Raw genomic sequence first — 21,127 nt, 5'->3', positions numbered from 1 at the left:
CAGATGGAGTAAACCTCAGGCAGATGAGATTAAAAAGCCCTAGAACCCCCTCTGCCTACACTTCAAATAAGGCGGTTTTCACAGCACATAGCAATCCTCCCCAATCTGTGTTTTTGCAGTGAAGACACAATTTTCGGGGGGGAGGACAGGACTACAGTCACTGGATCCCAGCTTGCAGAAGCCGTTGTCACCCTCAACAGCACGTGACCCAAGCCCACCAGGAGCCGTTTTTCTGAGCTCTTCACCAGAGTAGACTCGTGTACAATACAGGAACTGAACCCGGCTCTTGTGCGTCTCCACCCGCCGCTGTCGCTACTTGGCCATCAAGCCACGCTAGGCACGTTCGCGACGGGCTCCTGGCGTTCGGAGCGGCGCGTTCTCCTCCCCGCCGGCAGGGGGCGCTGCGACAGTTACAGGCAGCGGAGGCTGCTTCAGTGTGGGCTGCGGCTCGTCGTCGTTGTCCCGAGCGCGGCCCGGCGCTGAGGAGAGACGCGCGGAATCGCTGCCCGCCCGCCCGCGCGCTGCCTCCCCTTCACCATGTCCGTGCCGGTGTCGGGCGCCCTGCGCAGGGAGCTGGCGGAGGCCGTGTCCGGGGCCCGGCTGCTGGTGGTGGGAGCCGGCGGCATCGGCTGCGAGCTGCTCAAGGATTTGGTGCTCACCGGCTTCAGCAACATCGACGTGGTGCGGCCCGGGGCCGGAGCGAACGCCGGGCGGGGAGCGCGAACCGGGGCCGCGGCGCGGATACGGGCTTGGGGAAAGCGGATCGGAGGGAGCCGAGCCCGGCCCGCTTTGCGGGGGTGGAAGCAGCTCGCGGGGCCGCCGGCGGAGCGTGCGCCGTGCTCCCCTCCCCCCCACTCATTGTGTGTTTTCAAACTGCTCCTACCCGCCAAAGCTGCAGGCACTAGGGAGGGGCTGCCCCGTCCCGCAGGGCCCCCTGCGCATGGGCCCGGGGCTGGAGGGGGAAGAGGTTGCAGTGGGTGGGGGAGAGGTGGGAGCTGGCTTGGCAGGGCTGCAGGGGATGGCCTGCGTTGGGCGGATGGGGAGTAGTTCCCGCGTGTCTGAAAAGAAACCCTGACAGAAAATAAACAAAGTTCCGAGCCCGGGAACCCCCAGTCTCAAATCCAGTGTAACGAGGGTGTGCGCTTGGCGTACTGTAGGGATGGGCTGTCCAGAAAATACTGAAGACCAGAGTGAGAGCTCTCGCTCTCCAGGAAATCTGATAATTCACTAATCCCATCTGCATGGGGAGGCATCGCCGTCTGTCTTTCCCCCACAGGGATTGTACAGTCACATGCGAAGTAGAAGCCTCACTTTTCCGAAAGCTAGTAGACAAAAACTCATGTGGGGAATAGCATATCATGTTTGCCACTTTTCAGCTGCCCCCTTAAAATCTTAGCCAAAAGTCGGTGTTAATTTGTGCTTAATGTTTGTTGTCTTTTAGTAGCGAAGTTAATATCTTGAACAGACTGCTGTTGTTGTCTGCTGGGTGACGCTAAAAGGGAAATATGTGGGTGGTGAAGTTGTATTTTTAGATACTGAGTTGTAAAACTGTCAGTCTTGAAAGTCCAATCCTGATACTTCCTTCAGGCTGTTGCTTTCACTTTTGTTTCCTGATGCTCATCTCTAAACAGGAGTATAATAGAAGGGGCAAAAGGGAAGAAAAAAAAAGGACTATTAGCACTTTGGGCAGAAAATTAATGTCTTCAAATAAACCTGGTTTTCAGCTCTTAATTCATTACTATCATGTAATGCATTTGTGAAGAAACGTTTTAAAAAAAGGCAAATTATAAATTTAGCCGGTCTGTTAGGCACCTGTCCTGTATCCATCACTGTTTTGACCTGTACATTTGGCCATAAACAACGTTTGAAAATGTGTGGAAAATACAGATTTTAAGTTTAGTTCTGAGAAGTTTTGTTCATGTCCAAATGCGCTTAACAAACCAAATTAGCAGCTTTTATCAGAAATCACGTTTTGACACTTGGCAACTGGTTTCCAGACCCATGGCCATGTTTGGCCACTAGTACATTATTCCACAAGTAGTCCCATTTATTTCAGTATGTTCCAGATGGAGTTAACATTAATATTGTACCAGTGAGCCAAGCCTAGCAAAGAGAACAAAGACCAACATTTTTCTTCATTCTGAGGCATTTTTTGTGTTTTCCTCACGTTGTAATTATTGGACTCTTGTTAAAAAATAGCAAGTAGTTTTGTTCTAAAGATTGTTGTGGCTGCTGTGGAAAATCAAGGGTTATAAGACAGGTAAATTTTCCACTGGCATGTTTAGTACTTTGCTTGTGCCCCCGTTTTAGGACCCTGTCAACTCTATTAGCATAAGTAGGGATTGGATCCAGTCCTTAGTTTGGTCCCTTTACTCTTCTCTCTCTTTTTTTTGACAGCAGTTTGAGAGAGTGTATCAAAATTTGACTGTAAAGAAAGGGGCTGAGGAGTGGACAAGGAGAACGAGAGCAAAGCTATAATTATTGTGCAAAATAGTTTTGTTATTTTACAAAGAAATTACTTTTGTCCAATATCAGTAAAATGAAAATGTAAAGGTTCTTAGGACTGTGTCAGTTTGGGCATGTTGCACATTTTGGATATTTTGTGGCATATATTTTTAATCTTCCTCATGACATGAGTAGGAATTGATGTCAGCAGCTTTGTCTAACAGAATTTTAATGTTGAACAATCAAGTTAGGTGACATGCTGAATATGATTTGTCCTCTAAGCTGATTGCTAAGTTATGGTCAGCATTTTTATCTAACTCAGTTTTTCAAAACTGTTCAAATGTGATCAGTTTTTGGTATGCAGACATGCTCAATGGAACTACTAGTTTGTGTAATCCCTGTATTAGACTGTAGTGAAGGCTACTGTGTCACAATGTAAACTGAAATATACTACCTTACACATTCATCTGGAAAAAGAGAAATAGAAGCTACTGCATACCTGAAATGTGACTGAGTTAATATTGGTTTAAGAACTTTCACTTCTGCACTTTACTTGATAAAGTGGATCTGAAAATTGTGTTCTCTTAAGATAGCATGAAGAACTGCTATATTTTAATGTTGCATACGCTGCTTTTGATCTGTTTAGTTTGTAAATATGAAATGGCTGCCTCTTATGTACTTATAGATTGATCTGGATACTATTGATGTCAGCAACCTAAACAGGCAGTTTTTGTTTCAAAAGAAACATGTTGGGAGGTCAAAAGCACAGGTAAGGAGAAAATTTTGAAAACTTATCCTTTTCTAAATAAAATAACACATCTTTCATGTTATGAGCGTAATATTAAAATAGTTACTGTATATACTAGATCAGGGGTCAGCAACCTTTCAGAAGTGGTGTGCCGAGTCATTTATTCACTCTAATGTAAGGTTTCGGGTGCCAGTAATAAATTGTAACGTTTTTAGAAGGTCTCTTTCTATAAGTCTATAATATATAACTAAACTATTGTTGTACGTAAAGTAAATAAAGTTTTTAAAATGTTTAAGGAGATTCATTTAAAATTAAATTAAAATACAGAGCCCCTTGGACCGGTGGCCAGGACCCGGGCAGTGTGAGTGCCACTGAAAATCAGCTCGCGTGCCGCCTTCGGCACGTGTGTCATAGGTTTCCTACCCCTGTACTAGATCAATGTTGAAAATGTCTGGTTCATGTATAGCTTGTAATATTATTTTCTGCTTTCTAAAATAATTGAGAGAGTAAGTATTAGTTGTTACAGTATTTCTTCATTTTAAAAAATTAAACCCCAGTATTAATGCATAGTGTTTGCAGATTTGTTGGATCTTGAATGTAAGGTAGAAATATTGGACTACCAATTGTTTGTTCTTTTCCAGGTTGCCAAGGAAAGCGTGTTACAGTTTTACCCAGAAGCTAATATTATAGCTTATCATGACAGTATCATGAAGTATGTTTGTCTTAAATTTTATTTAAATACTCTTATTACTAGGAATTTCATATATGTATATATATAGTTATTTAAAACATGCAGTGTTTGTTGGTAGCTTGAGGAGATTTTATAAAATTACTAAATATTTAAAAATTAGCTATAAATGTGAGGCTACAGCAAACTGAGTGACTTGAGTTTGGGCCTGAATTTATGAATTTTCTTTTAATGATATTTATTCAAATGTTTGTATCCAATTTCTCCTTTTTTCAACCGTTGTGGAAGTTTTCTGGAACAGTGTTACTCAACCTTTTTGATACCAGGGACCAGCTTTCCGCCTTCCTAAACTGTGTCAGGGAGATCACAGGGACTGACACCAGTCCACAGATTGGTCATTGAGAAACACTGTTCTAGAACATTGAATTCTGCTTGGGCCTCATGTACTAAATGGATAAATGTGTAATTTGAGTATTTTTTAAAAGTATGTTGAGTTCTTAATAAAAACCAGAAGAACACTTTAACATGTGTGGAGATTAACATATTTGCATATTCTACTCTTATACCTGTGAAACACTCTTAAAATCATAATTTGATCCTAGCTCTGTGTCAACAGTTAACATATTTAAAAATCTAGTGAACAGTTAATGTCTTTAATGTACTAGATCATTACAGTACAAAATACATCTTTCTAGAGTAATTCTAATGGTTTCATTTGTGTTTTTCCAGTTCCTTCAATACCACATTTTATGTTGTGTTAATGTTAATTGTTGGCACACAGACATTTAAATCTTTATAAGCTTCACCCTTTTTCTTCATTCCTAAAATTTTAAAACCATTAAATGTATTTTCCAGAATATACTTCTCTTCTCCCACCAACCCCTTTTCCCTGCCTTGAATAAAAATGGAAGTTTTTTCTAATTGGGTTACAAATGTTATAAACGGGTTAACAGTTAATGTTATAACATTACTAAATCAACATCACTACAGTATTTGGTTTAGAATGTTAACATGCGAATTAAAAGATGCTGTCAAATACATTTTTATAGTTCAACTTTTTGTTTTGCCTCCCTTTATTTGTTGTAAAACCCGTCAACATTTGGAAAATTTCTTTGCCTATTAAATTTGCCTCTTTCACTATCAGACATTATTTCCCCCCCTTTTTCCAGTGAAATTTATATGCACATCATGCTTTCTGTTTACAAGTTTTTTCATAGCTATTAAATGGGGACTTGTTGGATATGTAGTGCATTGTGTCCCACTCTGGCTGAAAAGATTTTTGTGTGAATTATAATGGTTAATATTGGCAGAAATTTGCACAGTTCTGGAAATACTATTGGTGAGTTAACTACTGCTCCAGAACTTAAAAGGAGGATTTTCACTCTGCTTTGGATCATGGGTGTGATTTTTTTTTTTTGAAGTGGCACTACAAAGGACATTTTCCATCAGACAATAATTTTATAGACTAATTCTCAGTAATAATAGGAGAGGTAATAAATAATGCTGTTCAGTAAAAGTAGTTCTTTATTTTTAACAGTTGGTGGTTATGTATTTTGTTTGTGCATATATTGTGTTTGTATATTATTCTATTATATATTATGTATATTCTAAACATTTCTAAAAGTTTGTGTGTTTAAGATCTTTGAGTAATAATACCATATCTCAGAGAGAAATTAAAACTAAATTTAGAAAAAAAACCTTCCAAAATAACTTATAACTAATAGCATTTTTAAACAAAAAAGATCATATCTTTAAAGTCCACTGTTTTGGGCTTCTGAGTCCAGTAGGGAAGCTTGGAATAGCTCCTTTTCAGTAGTATAATGTTCCCATTCCTAGCCCCACAGGGTTGAGGAATATGAGACTTTAAATTGGACAGAGGACAGGTGAAGTAGTTAAAGGTGAGTGGTAAACTTAGCATATGTCTGAGCAATTTATCACATGGATATCATTTCTGCTTGCATTGTTTTTATGTGTAGAATTTCTGCTGTGCCATAATAACCAAAAGCCATATAGTAAGCTGGTTTTAAAAATTTTTCTTTTCTACAGCCCTGACTATAATGTAGAATTCTTCCGGCAGTTTACATTGGTTATGAATGCTTTGGATAACAGAGGTGAGATTCCTACATTTTTTATGGCTTTATTTATGAGATGAAAGAAATGTGACTGGCACATAGAAGGATAGAAGCTAAAAATTACAGTGATCTGATGTCAATTCTGACATTAATGCCCTTTGCAGCCTCAGATAAGTCACTCGGGCTCTATCTCTGTTTCGCCACCTGCAAAATGACGCTACTGCTTACCTACTTCACTAAGGCGGCTTTAACATATACTTCATGTTTGTACAGTTTGGACTTTGAAAATGAACAGTGGCGTATATGGTAAGTGCTTAGAATTAAAAGTGTACCCCCACCCGGTAGGAAGGTCCCCTTGATGTATATACATAACTACATTTTAGTTGGAGGTTTCTATATGAAAAACAGCTGTTAATGTATTGTACTAACTGAAAGATTGGTGTTCTGAGAGAGGCATGGTGGTGTGTACAATAAAATGAGGTAGATGCAGATATATATTATGCAGAAAGCTGGTCTCCAGCCTTTCCAAAGTCAAACATTCTTTTTTAGTTAATATTCAAATTAATCCTGAATGCTTTCTCTTCCAGCTGCACGTAACCATGTGAACAGGATGTGTCTGGCTGCTGATGTTCCTCTTATAGAAAGTGGAACTGCAGGCTACCTTGGACAAGTAACAGTTATCAAAAAGGTTAGTTGGTATAACATTTTGTTGTTTGATTCATTGATTTTTTTCGGATAGCATAGGCTGGATAATGTCCTTTATGTTTATCGAGATATTGCTAACATTGTCACTTTTTAAATGATGAATACCATAACAAAGCCATCACAGTGTGACTTACGGAAATAGTTATCTTTGCCTGAATCTATAGGGAGTGACAGAGTGTTATGAATGTCATCCTAAACCAACTCAGAAGACTTTTCCAGGCTGCACAATTCGCAACACTCCATCAGAACCTATCCACTGCATTGTGTGGGCAAAGTATTTGTTCAAGTAAGTAAACATATTTTAAGAAAATAGCTATCACACTGCACACTGTTTTCTAATTTCTAAATGTATCTCCAGCGACAAAAAAATAAAATAGGCAAATTAAAAATTACTTTACAGCATCCTTTTTTCTTTTCCAAACTTCTACCACTTGAGGAATGCACTGAAAACATATTGATAACTTGCCCAATCTGTTTCACGTAATGATAGAACAAACTCTAAAAACAGACTGATACTCTAGTATCACAGAGAGAAACTGGCAAAAAAATTCTTAGGCACATTGATATGAGTTGATTGGATGTGTGTTTGCCTCTTGCTTCATTATAAATCGTGTTTTGTGGGAAGCCAAGGCACATTTGCTACCATAATTACTTTATTGGTTGAAGAAATTTGCTGTCTTTAGAGGCACCGGCTTATTTCAGTATAAATAAAAGGGATAGACACAGTATTGTTGGAGTTATATAAATGAGGAGGTAATTTAAGGGAAACTTGGCTTTACAGCTCATTTGTTTCCATTTAGCTTTGTGTTGTCTTGCTGAAAAGAACATAATTTAAGATTAGATGTTACCTGCAAGATCTCAGTATGACCTCAGGACTAAATTTCTGAGCTGGAGATTTATTATTACAAACGTTTTCTCTTCCTTTCATGTTGACTGGTTGATAGCAGTAAAGATGGTGAGCTTTGAGGGAAATGTACTAAAGGCAGTACCCTCTCAACAGACATTTGAAAGGCAACGAATACTAACTCCCTCTGTGCCTTAGTTTGTTTTCAGTTATAAACTGCATTACATGATAGATGAGTCTAGCTTCCTGTTTAGCCAGAACAGAGAGATAGAGGTGGTTTTTGATAGTTTCTTGCCTTTTGTTTCAAGTATATGTTCCCAGTCAGAGGTCTTGGTGTTCCTTCAAGAGTTTAGGTCATGCAGCCTTAAAACAAAATTGCCATGAAATGAACTTTTTTATTCTGGATTTTTTCTGTTCATAGGAAAGATAAATAGCTCTACTGCAGGATGGGACTAGTTAATGTCTCAGTCCATGTTTGTAAGAACTTTCCATTTGGAATTCCATTCTTCACTTTATATCAGCTCTATAGAAGTCCAGACTATGGGCATTTTGTTTTCTTGCCCTATAACTGTGTGTGACGTTATCCAGGGTACAATCTGAACTGTTTAACAGCTGTGTCCCCTCAATTCTCCAGCCTGGGTGCCTTTTACCCTGCTTCGCAGTGAGAGCAATCACTCCTGGTCTGCCCCCACACAGCCTCCAGCATGTAAATTACTCCCAGCTATATTGTATGAATGCTACAGCCAGCCGCTATTGAATTACACTTCAGAGCAACACCAGCAATTTCCCAGTCCCAGACTTTCCCCAAAAGTGTGCCCTCTCCTGGACAACACAAGCTCATACAAAGTCCATTTCATTAATAGAAAATGAAATGCACAAATCCCAAATGAAGTTTCCTGAACACTTCAATCCAAACATACTGGTTTAGATAAAATAATAAAACAAGTTTATTAATTATAGAAATAAAAATTTTAAGTAACTACAAGTAATGAGGCAAAAAAAAGTAATGAGTCAGAATTGTTTACAAAGAAATAAAAGGTAAAAACAGAACTAATACCTAACTTAGCAAGGTAAGTGAATTCAAAGCAAAAGGTCTCTCTCACCACATGTTCTGGCAGTCATACTGGCAGAATTCCTTTCAGGCAGGATTCCCCGCTCAGTCCAAAGCTGTTTCTTTATTCCTCAGGTGTTGTGGTTGCCGTGGAGAGAGAGAAAGGAACAACTTGAGGCATCTGTTTCTCATTCTTATTCTTTTCCTCCTCTTTGAGAATCATCTCCAGCAGAGATTCAGGAGAGAGAGAGTCTGTGGGTACAGGAACCTCCAGCTGTTTCTTTACCAATATGTAAATTTCTCACTCTCACCCTTTTTCCTGCCAAAGAATGGCCATTTAACCAGATGATGGTCTATTTGATTTTGTTGACACCTGGCTGAGGCGTCAGTTTGCCTTTTGTCTCCGAGGAACTGGTTTGTGACTGCTTCCCCAGATTTGGAATATGTCTTAGTAACATCATTCAGTAGAATCTTATAACTTTATATACAATTTTGGCACACATTGTACTGGGACAATAATGATCAGCAAATTATGAGTTTTCCAATGATACCTCATGAGGCATACTTTGTGCAAAATTTGTCATAATTTTGAAAAAGGAATGAATATGGGGTACCAACTGTCACACTGTGTATGGCTGACTTTTAATTAGTCTGTTCTTTTATCAAAGTATGCTCCCCTCTCAGAATATTTTCTGTATCATTTTTGAGGTCCAAATAAATTTGGTATATACATCACACTTCCATGCTATAGAAGCTCTGAGAAATTATCGCGCAGGGGTGGGCAAACTTTTTGGCCCAAGGGCCACATCTGGGAAGAGAAATTGTATGGTGGGCCATGAATGCTCACAAAATTGGGATTGGGTGTGGGAGGGGGGTGAAGGCTCTGGTTGGGGGTGCAGGCTCTGGGATGGGGCCAGAATGAGGAGTTCAGGGTGCAGGAAGGGGGCTCCTGGCTAGGGCGGGGGAGGGTTCTCGACTCTGGGTGGGGCTGGGGATGAGTAGTTTGGGGTGTAGGAGGGTGCTCTGGGTTGGAACCGAGGAGTTTGGAGGGTGGGAGGGGGATTGGTTGGGGCGTGGGGAGAGGCTCGGAAGTGCAGGCTTACCTCAAGCTGCTCCCAGATGCAGCAGCATGTCCCTTCTTTGGCTCCTGTGCAGAGGTGCAGCCAGACAGCTGCACGCTTCCCCCGTCTGCAGACACCGCCCCTGCAGCTCCTGTAGGAGCTGGATGGGGGCCATGCCACGGCTTCTGGAAGCCTTATGATGCGGCTCCCAACCCTGCTTTCCAGCTGGAGCGCCGGAGCGGGGCAAGCCCCAGACCCTGCTCCCCAGTGGGAGTTCGCGGACTGGCTTAAAATGGCTTGCAGGCTGTAGTTTGTCCACCCCTGCTGTGGTGGCTTTTCACAATATAAATACTAGATTTAACACAGCTGTGATGATCAAGTAGAATAGACTGGAATTATTAAAGCATCTATCACTAATTTTTTTATGACAGGCTTTAAAAAAAACAGGTACAATTGTTATGTAAGTAGTTACTTATCTTATGATAATCTTGTGTTTTGTTTTTTAAATACACAGTCAGTTGTTTGGTGAAGAAGATGCTGATCAGGAAGTATCCCCTGACAGAGCTGATCCTGAAGCTGCCTGTGAGTGACATAAATCAGTAACTTGATTGTATATCAGTTGTGTTAATCAAAATGTCCTATTCAGTTTTACAGCTAGTTGTATGATATTCAATTAATATTAGTCTATTAAGAGACGATCCTGAGAACTGTCTACTTTCCCTTCTCCTTTTGGATTCTCTGATAGGCCAACGGATTGCAGAGAGAAAAAACCTCTGAATAGTTCAAAGACAGGTGAATGTTCAGTTCTATTCCCTGGATAGCTTTAGTTTATCCATGATGAAAAATATTTTGGGTCACAACTTGCTTTTTTTAAATTCAAAAACATAATCAACCTTTTATTTTATAGGGGAGCCAACAGAAGCAGAAGCCAGAGCAAGAGCATCCAATGAAGATGGTGATATTAAACGTGTTTCAACTAAGGAATGGGCTAAATCAACTGGATATGATCCAGTTAAACTTTTCACTAAGGTAGTAGTTTTGCTCCCAATATGTATTTTTGTTTGAAGTGTGTGCATTATTATAAACTTAAGCAAAATTTTTCAACTTGGATGCTTTAAGTTAGCAGTCAAATCTAATTATTTAAGAAAAATAATAATCATGATATGACACTGAGGCCTTGTCTAAACTGCCACTTTACAGTGCTGAAACTTTCTCACTCAAGGATGTGAACAACCCCCCCTCCCCCCCCCCCAGTCATGCAAGTTTCAGCACTGTAAAGTGGCAGTGTAGACAGTGCACCAACGCTGGGAGCTACTTCCCTCATGGGGGTGAGAGGTCTCCCAGCGCTGGTGCAGCAACCACACAGCCATGTTAAACTGCTGCCGTGGCAGCGCTTTTATGTTGGTAGTGAAGACATACCCTGACAGTAGTTCTTGGTATAGCATTGTGGTCCTACCTTTTCCCTGTGCTCCAGTGGCGGGACAGTTACTAGCTGCCTCTGTTGCACCAGAGTAATGACTAAATGGTAGTTAAATTTACAACTGATTAAGTTATTTTTAAAGAGGAAAAATTCAAAAACTATTTTTGAGCTCTGTGGGAGCCCCTCTGACATAAGCAGATGCCAGTCTGAGTATGAGAAGGTTCTCCTTTGTGTTCTGGGTGCAACCAGTCCCAGGAGCAGGGATGTAGATGCTGTTTTAGAGTCCCTCCCCAAACTGTTGTCCCTAGTGGACAGAAGTTAGGAACAGGCATGTTAAGGACCGTGATGTTAAGCAGTGCAGGCAGTTACCATGGTCCTTAGAATTAGAGAACTATTTAAGTTGACATATAGGTAAAAATGCCCTTCAGCACACGTGCCCATACTTGCAATGACTACTTCAGTGTGTGTTTGTGTGGTATCACTATTCCCTTGACACTTCATGGGTGGTAAAATATTTTGGGTGCTAAGCATAGCTTATTTCTATTTTACATAAAATAGTTAATGTTTTAGAAGGCAGGGATTCGGAGTAACTTTTCAATATCTATTTCCCCTTTGTGCCTTCTTGAAGTGACAGGAATTGTTATATAATTGTAATCACTGTGGCTGAAAGTGCTCTCTGGTAGAGAAACACAAACTCTTAATCTTAAAGTAGATTTAAAAATGAAGTAAAACAAGGTACATATCTTTACTTTACTTTTCATTTTTCATATTGTTTTGTAGCTTTTCAAAGATGATATTAGATATCTGTTGACAATGGATAAACTGTGGAAAAAAAGGAAACCTCCTGTACCATTGGACTGGACCGAAGTACAGAATCAAGGTAATCTCTCCGCCCCCGCCTTTCTTTCTTTCTTGTTTGTTCTTGTATGGTATACTTTAAGAATTCAACCATATAAAACTGTATGCACTTCCCATATCATTGTAACTATTTAAAAATATTGATTTTGACATTATTTAATTCTTTGAAGATTTGCTGTTTCTATGGAGAATGAAAATGCATTTATAAATTTGACTTGCATTTGCTATTTCAGGTTTTAAATACACAATTCTGTAGTTCTCATTTTAAAAAACTGTATGTCAGGGATAGCTCAGTGGTTTGAGCATTGGCCTGCTAAACCTGGGGTTGTGAGTCCAATCCTTGAGGGGGCCATTTAGGGATCTGGGGCAAAAATCTGTCTAGGGATTGGTCCTGCTTTCAGCAGGGGGCTGGACTAGATGACCTCCTGAGGTCTCTCTCAACCCTGATATTCTGTGATTCAGGTGAAGCCTCATATAAAACACTGATATCCTCAGCTGTAACAATCAAGTGTCGTTTAAACTATACTTCATTCTTGACAATAAAAATGGCTCATACTGAGATCGTCTTCGGACTCCCTTCTGTGTTTGTATTAGTTACAGCAGTTTTGAGTTTTCAGCCCTCTTACTGATATGAATATATACAATTTAGCTTTTGAAAATGCAGAAGTAAGTGCAGATTTGTTATATACTATTTCAGTCACTCTAGTTTGGTTTATAATTGCATGTTTTCTAAATGGAGAACAATTTTACTAAAATTGGCAAATCTGACGTCTTTAAGAAGACTTCTATGAAATTCCTAAATATTTGTAACCTAAATTTTTTTTCTTTCATTTTGAAGAGAAAAACATGTCTGATCAACAGAATGACTCCTCTTTAGGCCTGAAAGACCAACAGGTTCTAGATGTCAAGAGCTATGCACGTCTGTTTTCAAAGAGTGTTGAAACTCTGAGAGTTCACCTAGCTGAAAAGGGTGATGGAGCTGAGCTTATATGGGATAAGGTTAGTTCAGAAGATGTATAAGAACTGGTCATATGCTAAGTAAACATGCTAATCAATTATGAAAGGCTTAGTTTGATTGTAGAGCAGCACTTCTAGGAACAAAAAATAGATCTGGCTAATCGTGTGAATGACTATTTGTACTTAGCCTTTAACAGAGATGTACAACAATAGTTAAAACAGTCTGGCAGATCAAATTGTACAGTGCAGTTAATTCTATAATAAAGTACTTATATTTGGGGGGGAGTGCAGGGCTGCTGTCCACTTTACCCATCTGGCCTGCAGCCAACCCGCTGCTAGGACCTTGCCACCTCCCTCCTGAATGGGGAGGCAGATATAAAAGAGCAATGGATTTACCCATGGTCACACATTAAGCAGAAGGATCAAGTGTTTGGCAGTAAAATTTGACACATCTGCTAGAGCAGTGTGGAGCAGTTTTGCCACTTCCAGTTGTGGCTTTTAAAATAATTTTACTTTGTTAGTCAGAAGAGTGATATGGTAATACCTTTTATTGGACCAACTTCTGTTGGTGTAAGGGGCAAGCTTTCAAGCTTCTACCAAGCTTGTCCCGTCTACCAACAGAAGTTGGTTTAGTAGAAGATATTACTTTACCCACCTTGTCTCTCTCATATCCTGGGGCCAACACGGCTACAACAGCACTTGAAACAACAATGGCAGATACTGAATTTATTAGTCATATCCATTTAATTCCTCACCAATATAGGCCCTTACACAGAGGTGTAAGGATGGAGCCAATTACTGTGTAAAGCTAGTGCAAAACTCTAACCACAGACATCTAATATATTATGAAACTTTGTTAAAGAAAAGTGAGGAATAGAAGAGTTGATCTGGGTATTGTCTGAACATCAGAAATAATGTAATCTTGTCTGTGAGCTGTGGCTATCTGAGTAGAAATGAACAGCGGAGAGTTTCTTTTTAAAATGACACCACACTTTAAGCAGTGGGAGCCATTGTCTGGCTTATCAGAAAAGGCCAGAGGCAGGTTCATGTCAGGTCAGTATGGGGATGTTAACCATCCTCCCCAGGTGACCAAAAGAAAGGCGGGACTATTTATGTCCATGCAGATTGGCCTAGACCAGGGGGATTTATTTATTTTTTTTGCCTTCCCCAAAGCTGGTTGGAGGCTTTGTTGGGGGGCAAAAAAAGTTAGCGGGGATTAGGTTGTGATGTTGCAACTCATTATGTAAGCTTGGGGCTGTTGTCTCATGCAAGTACTCCATAGGGAAGGGATGCAGTGATCAGATAAAATTGGTACAGGACTTAAAGGAGGTACTCCTTAAAGGAGCGGAAACAGGGGCAGGGGTTCAGGACTCTTGTGACTGGTACAGCAGGGAGTAAATCCATTGCTCTTTTATAGCCCCCCACCCCCTATTCGGGAGGAGGGGGCAAGATCCTAGCAGTGGGTTGGCTGTGGGCCAGGATAGGTAAAGTGTGAATGTGGACAGCAGCCCTGTACCCCCCAGGTATATGTACTTGATTTTGGAATTACCTGCACTGTACAATTTTATCTGCCAGGTACTTCCAGACATTTAGGAATAAAATTGCAGCCTAATTAAACCGCATCCAGTGTCTCATGTCCTCTTTTTGGCATAGCCGGACAATAGTCTTTCTGCAGTACACTTGTATAGTAAAAGATCTGGATTGTTGTACTGCCATTTCTGAAAAAAAAAATGTGGTTGGAACTAAGAGCTGTTAATAGAAACAACATATAAGAAGAGTCAAATTTCAAACTGAATTATCAGTGAATCCAGTATTATACAAAAAGACAAAATAAAAGATATTACTTCACTCACTTGTCTCTCTAATATCCTGGGTCTGACATAGCTACAACTACACAGCATTCAATAAAACACAGATTTAAAAAAAAACAAACAGTTAAGATGTCAAATTAGTAATAGATAATATAAAGTCTTAATTGGAAATACACTTTTTTTTAAAAATTCCCACTAAAGCGCTAATCCTGCAAGCTACTATGCATCAGCATACCGTCAGGATCTTCACTTAAACGCCATAAGTTCAAGACTGTTTTTCTTCATAGTTGAAAACATCCAACATCAAATACAGGAAAATGCTTTATGCTGTATTTTTAGGGTCTTTCCATATTGGCAGTTATTTGATAAAAGTAGAATCCTGAACTCCATGGTTTGGCTTTGACATGAAGGAGAAAGATACCTTTATTTTTTCATGAGATGCCAGTGTGGTAGAGGAATGGTCGCAGATTTGGGAATTAGGAGGTTCTGAATTCTAATCCTGGCTCTGTCGCAGACCTGCTTTGTAGCCTGGGCAAGTCACCTCACTTGCCCTTTCTCAGTTTTCCTATCTGTTTTTGGAGATAAGACATTCACCTACTTTCAGGGATGTTGTGAGGATTAGTGTCTAGAATTTGCTTTGAACATTTAAAGCATTATGTAAATCCATTTACAAAATGAAAATACTTAGTCTTTATATTTGTTTAAAGTACCATGCTGCCTAAAAGTTGAAACAATACTATGTGAAAGAAGAAATGCATCAATTTGAATTACCGAGTATTGTACAAGATCTCTCAAATTGTATTTATGGTAATAGACTTTTGCAAACATTTCTTCCAATTTAAAATCTATTCTAAAATGTTTTGTTAAACTTGTTGGCAGGATGACCCATCTGCAATGGATTTTGTTACTTCTGCTGCAAACCTCAGGATGCACATTTTCAGCATGAATATGAAGAGCAGATTTGATATCAAGTGTAAGAATAATATCAATAATGACTTCATTAAATGAAGTATTTTTCTCTAGCACTCTTTTTTAAAGGTTCATGCACTGGAAAAAAATACCTACTTCTGCTTTTTTGCAGCAATGGCAGGAAATATAATCCCTGCTATAGCTACAACTAATGCAGTGATAGCTGGTTTGATAGTGCTGGAGGGTTTGAAGATTTTATCAGGAAAAATAGAGCATTGTAGAACGGTAAGTGAGATAACATTTTTGCTTTTGTTTTTAAGTTATTCATTATATATTTGACCATAATTTTTTACCCTCCTCTTCCTCAAAGATTTTTCTAAACAAACAACCAAACCCAAGAAAGAAGCTACTTGTTCCTTGTTCCTTGGATCCTCCAAATCCCAATTGCTATGTGTGTGCAAGTAAACCAGAAGTTACAGTGAAACTTAATGTACACAAGGTTACTGTGTTGACATTACAGGATAAGGTAAAGACTCTGAAACCTTAAATGTCATTTTTTACTTAACCTCAGATTTAAATTTAAAAAAAAAATGCAAAGGCTAAGTACACTTATTGTACTACAAAATGTTGTTGATATTTTAACCTTTTTTATTAAGGTATGTTGAGGTTAGCAATTATGGTACTAAGAGGAGAAAGGGGAACACAAACTAATTAGATATATTTTTTAATTTGCATTTCAAACTCTGTAAGGGAAGTCTAAAGACAAATGTCAGTTTCAGAGATTAATTTTGTTAAGAAATAGAAAATGAAATAAAATTCCCTACCTGTATTGCTAGTAATACCTCAGATTATTAAAACCGACTTGTTAAATCCTACCCCAAAAAGCTGCTTATACAATACTGTCATTGTATAAGAACGTTTGACTTTTGTAAATTTTCAGTGAAAGTAATAAAATCTATTATAACATCCTGTCTCTTGCTGAGTATCTTAAAATTAGATTTAAAAAAAACCCACCTGAACACCTAAAAGAGAGGGCCCCAGTTACATACTTTAGACATTTTTTGTATTGACTGAGTCTTGAGATTCCAGTTCTGGTGGGGGAATTTAATTTGATCAAATGAATAAGATATATGTTTAATAGGCTTTAAATGCAAATGCCTCAAGAAGAAATTGTTGGTCTTAAAATAGAGTGTTCAATATTTGTCATTTTTATCCTTTCAGATAGTGAAAGAAAAATTTGCTATGGTAGCACCAGATGTACAGATAGATGATGGAAAAGGGACTATTCTCATATCTTCAGAGGAGGGAGAAACAGAAGGTATGTCCATAGTAAGGTTCTGGTTTGTTTGAAACTGCATTGAGTCCAGATGGCTTAGTATAGTGTTGTTTTAACCTTTTTATTAGTAATCCTGTGTATAAAACAAAAGCCTCCCCAGAAGTTATGCACAAATGTATTAAAGATATTAAGGGTTAAGTTGGATGCAGAGCAATCAGGAAACGGAATCAAAACGTTTCTCAGTTCCTTTATTCTGTTTTGCCAAGGTATTGGAAAGATCATAAGGGTTATAGCGTGTATATGAAAATGGGATGAAAATGAATGAGAAGGCTGCATCTTCTGGCTTTATGCTTTAAACTCTACCTATACAACTGTAATGTATATTTGTGCCTTTTTTAATTATTTTATAATATAGGTATAATTTTATTTAAAGAAATCAAATGTACTTTACCAGTCTCGTTTTTTTACAGTGAATTACTGGTTTTAAAAAGCAAACTAATATTCAGTGAAGTACTAGTACTAATTCTAGTTCTTACCAGAATTTTTGTAAAAATAAATTCTGTACAATATTTTACTATTTTCATAGCAAATAACCACAGGAAGTTATCAGAATTTGGAATTCGGAATGGCACTCGGCTACAAGCCGATGATTTCCTGCAGGACTATACGCTGTTAATCAATGTGCTTCATAGGTAAGGATTTTGGAACATTTGTTTTCTTACTTATAATATATATTCTATAGAATTGTTCTAAGGAGAATTTTAAACAAACAAGTTTGAAACATTAAGTGACTAAAAACATGTGAAGACTTTTTGGGAACATTTGTCTTGTCTTACTGTTGGATTGAAATAGTTGACAATTTTACTGCAAGAATATGGACTTGGAGAGATCTTAGTTTAATTAAACAATTTTATGATACACAAACAAGAATGCAATGTATATGTAAAATAAGTACAGTTGGTGGATCTCAGAGGAGAAAAGAGGTATTGCTTTCTGGACTATCATATCAAAAACTAACAACTAAATGGAAGATTGATTGACTACTTAACTACCTGTGATCAGAATAAGGGGTTGCATGTTTGGTGCTCAAAATCAGTAGTCAGCTGAAAATCTTGGCCTGTTTTTTTTAATCTGTATAGAATGCTTCTAGAACTAAGGTAAACATAATTATGTGGTGGGGAAGCTGAGTAAATTATTTACATTCTTATAAAATAGATTCATTCGCTCGGCATTTGTGATGAACACAGAAAATGGGCATTAAATTGAAGGAAACTGAGAGGAAAAAGTTCAAATGACTATTTCCCTCAGTGTTGTTATTTGAAGAGGCATTCCCAGACAGGCCATTGAAGCAAGGTGTATATGTGAATACAAAAAGCATATCAGTCAGGAGGGCGCTTGAACAGCTTTTCCGTTTATTATCATTGTGATAATTACATGTTGCTCTCTTAGTAATGGAGTCGTATGTGGTTTTGTTTATGAAAAGACCAATGTGAATGCTTATATGTTTGATTAAAAGCCTATGGGTTTTTCCACAGTGAAGATCTAGAAAAAGATGTAGAATTTGAAGTTGTTGGAGACGGTCCTGAAAAAGTTGGCCCCAAACCATCAGAACCAATTTCTAAGAACATTACCAATGGTAGTGATGATGGAGCACAGCCATCAACTTCAACAGGTAAAGAATACTTATGCAATTGAATTAAATGCTCCTTTTACTAGAAACCTATCTGTTTGATTGTGCACTACAATTAAAACATAAGTGTCCTTTACATGATGACTTTAAGCTAAGTCAGTGTTTCTAATGTGAAATGGCAGTGGGGCCCAAGATACCTATTATGAAAGCATCTTATGTGTATATAATATATAAATAGTAAAAAATGCACCTTTGAGACTATCATTAAAATGTTAATATTTTATCTTTAAATGTAAACTTTTAAAAATCTAAACTACTTGAATATTTTTTCTTATAAGGAAGATGTTGTTTAACGGCAAAGGATTTTGCAGGCATAGGGCAGTTAAAGGACTAGAGTGTCATTTGCAATGATTGTGTAAAATAGACTCATGATGTTGTCATGCTGTATGTTGGTGAATAAATAAAATTATTTTTATGAACCCACACAAAGCAAATACTTCTTCTGTTGCACTTTTGAACTGGTCGATGCTGGTGGTAGTTTGACCAAAAAAAATCAATTGTATGGATAGATATACACACACACTAATAATATCTAGCTCTTAAATTTTATTAAATTTTTAAATTTTCATCAGCAGATCTCAAAGCAGTTGTATTATCCCCATTTTACAGATGGGGAAACTGAGGCACTGGGAAGGATGTGATTTGCCCAAAGTCAGCCAGTAGGACAGTACCAGGGTTGGGTATAAAACCAAGTCCAGTGTTCTGGGCACTAGGACACACTGCCTCCTTTTTCCCACTCTAAGCAAAGCACGGTGAAAGCAGTATTTGCTAACCAGAAAAATATCCAAATCTTCTCCTGCAGTTTTAGAATGTCTGTCTGTAGGTATCCTAAATAGTTTAAGAAATAACTCAAATGGATATGGGACTCTAAAATTTGAGTTAAGATATTTGAAACTTTCTACTATGCACTTAGAGGTGGCATAGAAGCACAGATTATATGAAACTGAAAACTTGTTTTGTGTAGAAATTACTATACGTGTATTCTGTTTTATAGTTTTTTGGGAAGTTCATATGACTTTCGTGGTTCTACCCAAAATATATGTGCAAAAAAGTGATCACTTTCCCATGCCACTTAATGTATTACTTTTTCTAAATTAAGAATAAGCATTAGAATATGATCAGAATTATTTCAAATTTTGATAGAGGCAATTTTTATAAATACTTCGAAAAAAGTTTCTACAGTATAGTCGTATAGAAAACAAGGTGTTCTTAAAAGTTAAATCTACTTTTCTAATGTATCCTTTCTGTTCTCTTTACATCTTCCATTGTCATCTTTTAGCTCTTTGTTAACACAGCTTCCCGTCTATTCTTTTTCTCTAATCCTGGTTCTTTTTCACTCTTATGGAATATGATTGTTAGTAGAAATTCTAGTTTATTCACTAAGAGTAAAAGTTGAAGATGGACCGGGACTCAAGTGTGTAATTATTCTTGACTTAAAACACCTGCACATAGGGCATATGTACATTTCATATTGACTTTGCATGTGCACAAAGATCTTGCCAATTAACCCTTATCCCAACAAAAAGTATTGGACATTCAAGGGTTGGAATGGTTTATCAAAAAAATCAGTGCATTTTTGGCATTGAAAGCTAAATGAAATAGTCACTTTTTAGAGTATACCAATTGATATTTTTTTTTAGCTCCAGATCAAGATGATGTATTGATTGTTGACTCTGATGATGAAGGTCCTTCAAGCAAAACTGATGAAGATATGGAAAATAAAAACCGCAAGAGAAAACTAGAAGATAGAGAGCATGTCAGTACAAAGAGAATGCGTACAGACCAGACAGAAGAGCAAGATGACATAATAGCACTAGACTGAGTGCAAATACCCAATGATAGAACGATATAGATAATGTAATACAATAAGATATTACTTTGGGGTGTGTTAAATGTCCAGAACTAGACTATTTTTATGGCCTTTGTTCCCAGGGAGAATCACACCACTGGCTTACAGAATTTGTGTCCATTCCTCTTGATGGTAAAGCACTCATTTCAATAGAATCTTAGAAGTTTTCCAATATTCTATATTAAATGTAGTAGAAACTTAGTTTATAAATACTTAAACATAAGTATTTGTTTAAACAGTCATGAAAACAAAGCATGTTATTTTTATGTAAATACGTTTAGATATAATTCATTAGGACAAAAAACTACTCTTGTTTAGTAAAGGGTCACCATTTGAAACCCAGATTTATAAATATTAGATTTTTATTTTCGCTAGACAAAAAATATTTTTAGCCTAGATCTAACCATTTTTCACACCCTCAACTAATTTGAGATAGCAGATTCTTTAAAAACAGAAATAAGAAGTGCTATGTTTAAACTCTCTGATCTTAAACATCAGCTGGCACTGTGTACATTACTGTAAAACAATGTTAATTTACTCAAGTTTTTCAGCACGTACTGCCTGGTATGTCAATGTAAGAAGCAAATTTTGTGTATTGTTACAGTTTCAGGTTATTTATATTTGCTGTTTTGTAAGACTCAAATACTATTACTATACTGTACATCTCATGGACCAAATAAACAACATCTGAAATACTTGCTATATCTGCTTGCACAGTCCAAGTTTGTGTGGAATTCTGGGAT

The 21,127-nt window shown here is 37.9% G+C and overlaps 1 protein-coding gene across 2 annotated transcripts; it reads left to right on the top strand.

Annotated features, from left to right (window-relative positions):
- Window positions 1–393: 393 nt before the first annotated feature.
- On the top strand, window positions 394–21,086 carry UBA2 (ubiquitin like modifier activating enzyme 2). 2 transcript variants are annotated; one of them, XM_039502800.1, is made up of 17 exons: window positions 394–681; window positions 3,131–3,214; window positions 3,835–3,905; window positions 5,928–5,992; window positions 6,541–6,641; window positions 6,823–6,944; window positions 10,129–10,196; window positions 10,522–10,643; window positions 11,815–11,914; window positions 12,731–12,891; window positions 15,540–15,633; window positions 15,742–15,854; window positions 15,940–16,095; window positions 16,791–16,887; window positions 17,432–17,537; window positions 18,381–18,517; window positions 20,176–21,086. In XM_039502800.1, the coding sequence occupies exons 1-17, from the start codon at window positions 538–540 to the stop codon at window positions 20,355–20,357; spliced, it is 1,923 nt and encodes a 640-aa protein (XP_039358734.1). In that variant the 5' UTR covers window positions 394–537; the 3' UTR covers window positions 20,358–21,086. The 2 variants fall into 2 exon arrangements, with proteins under 2 accessions (XP_039358734.1, XP_039358735.1); XM_039502801.1 differs by lacking the exon at window positions 394–681 and adding an exon at window positions 1,016–2,260.
- The last annotated feature ends 41 nt before the right edge of the window (window positions 21,087–21,127 follow it).

This window comes from Mauremys reevesii, linkage group 16 (assembly GCF_016161935.1).
Source record: "Mauremys reevesii isolate NIE-2019 linkage group 16, ASM1616193v1, whole genome shotgun sequence".
NCBI lineage: Eukaryota > Metazoa > Chordata > Testudines > Geoemydidae > Mauremys > Mauremys reevesii.
Note: the sequence above shows the minus strand (reverse complement) of the source record. Positions and strands in the feature narration are given on the sequence as shown.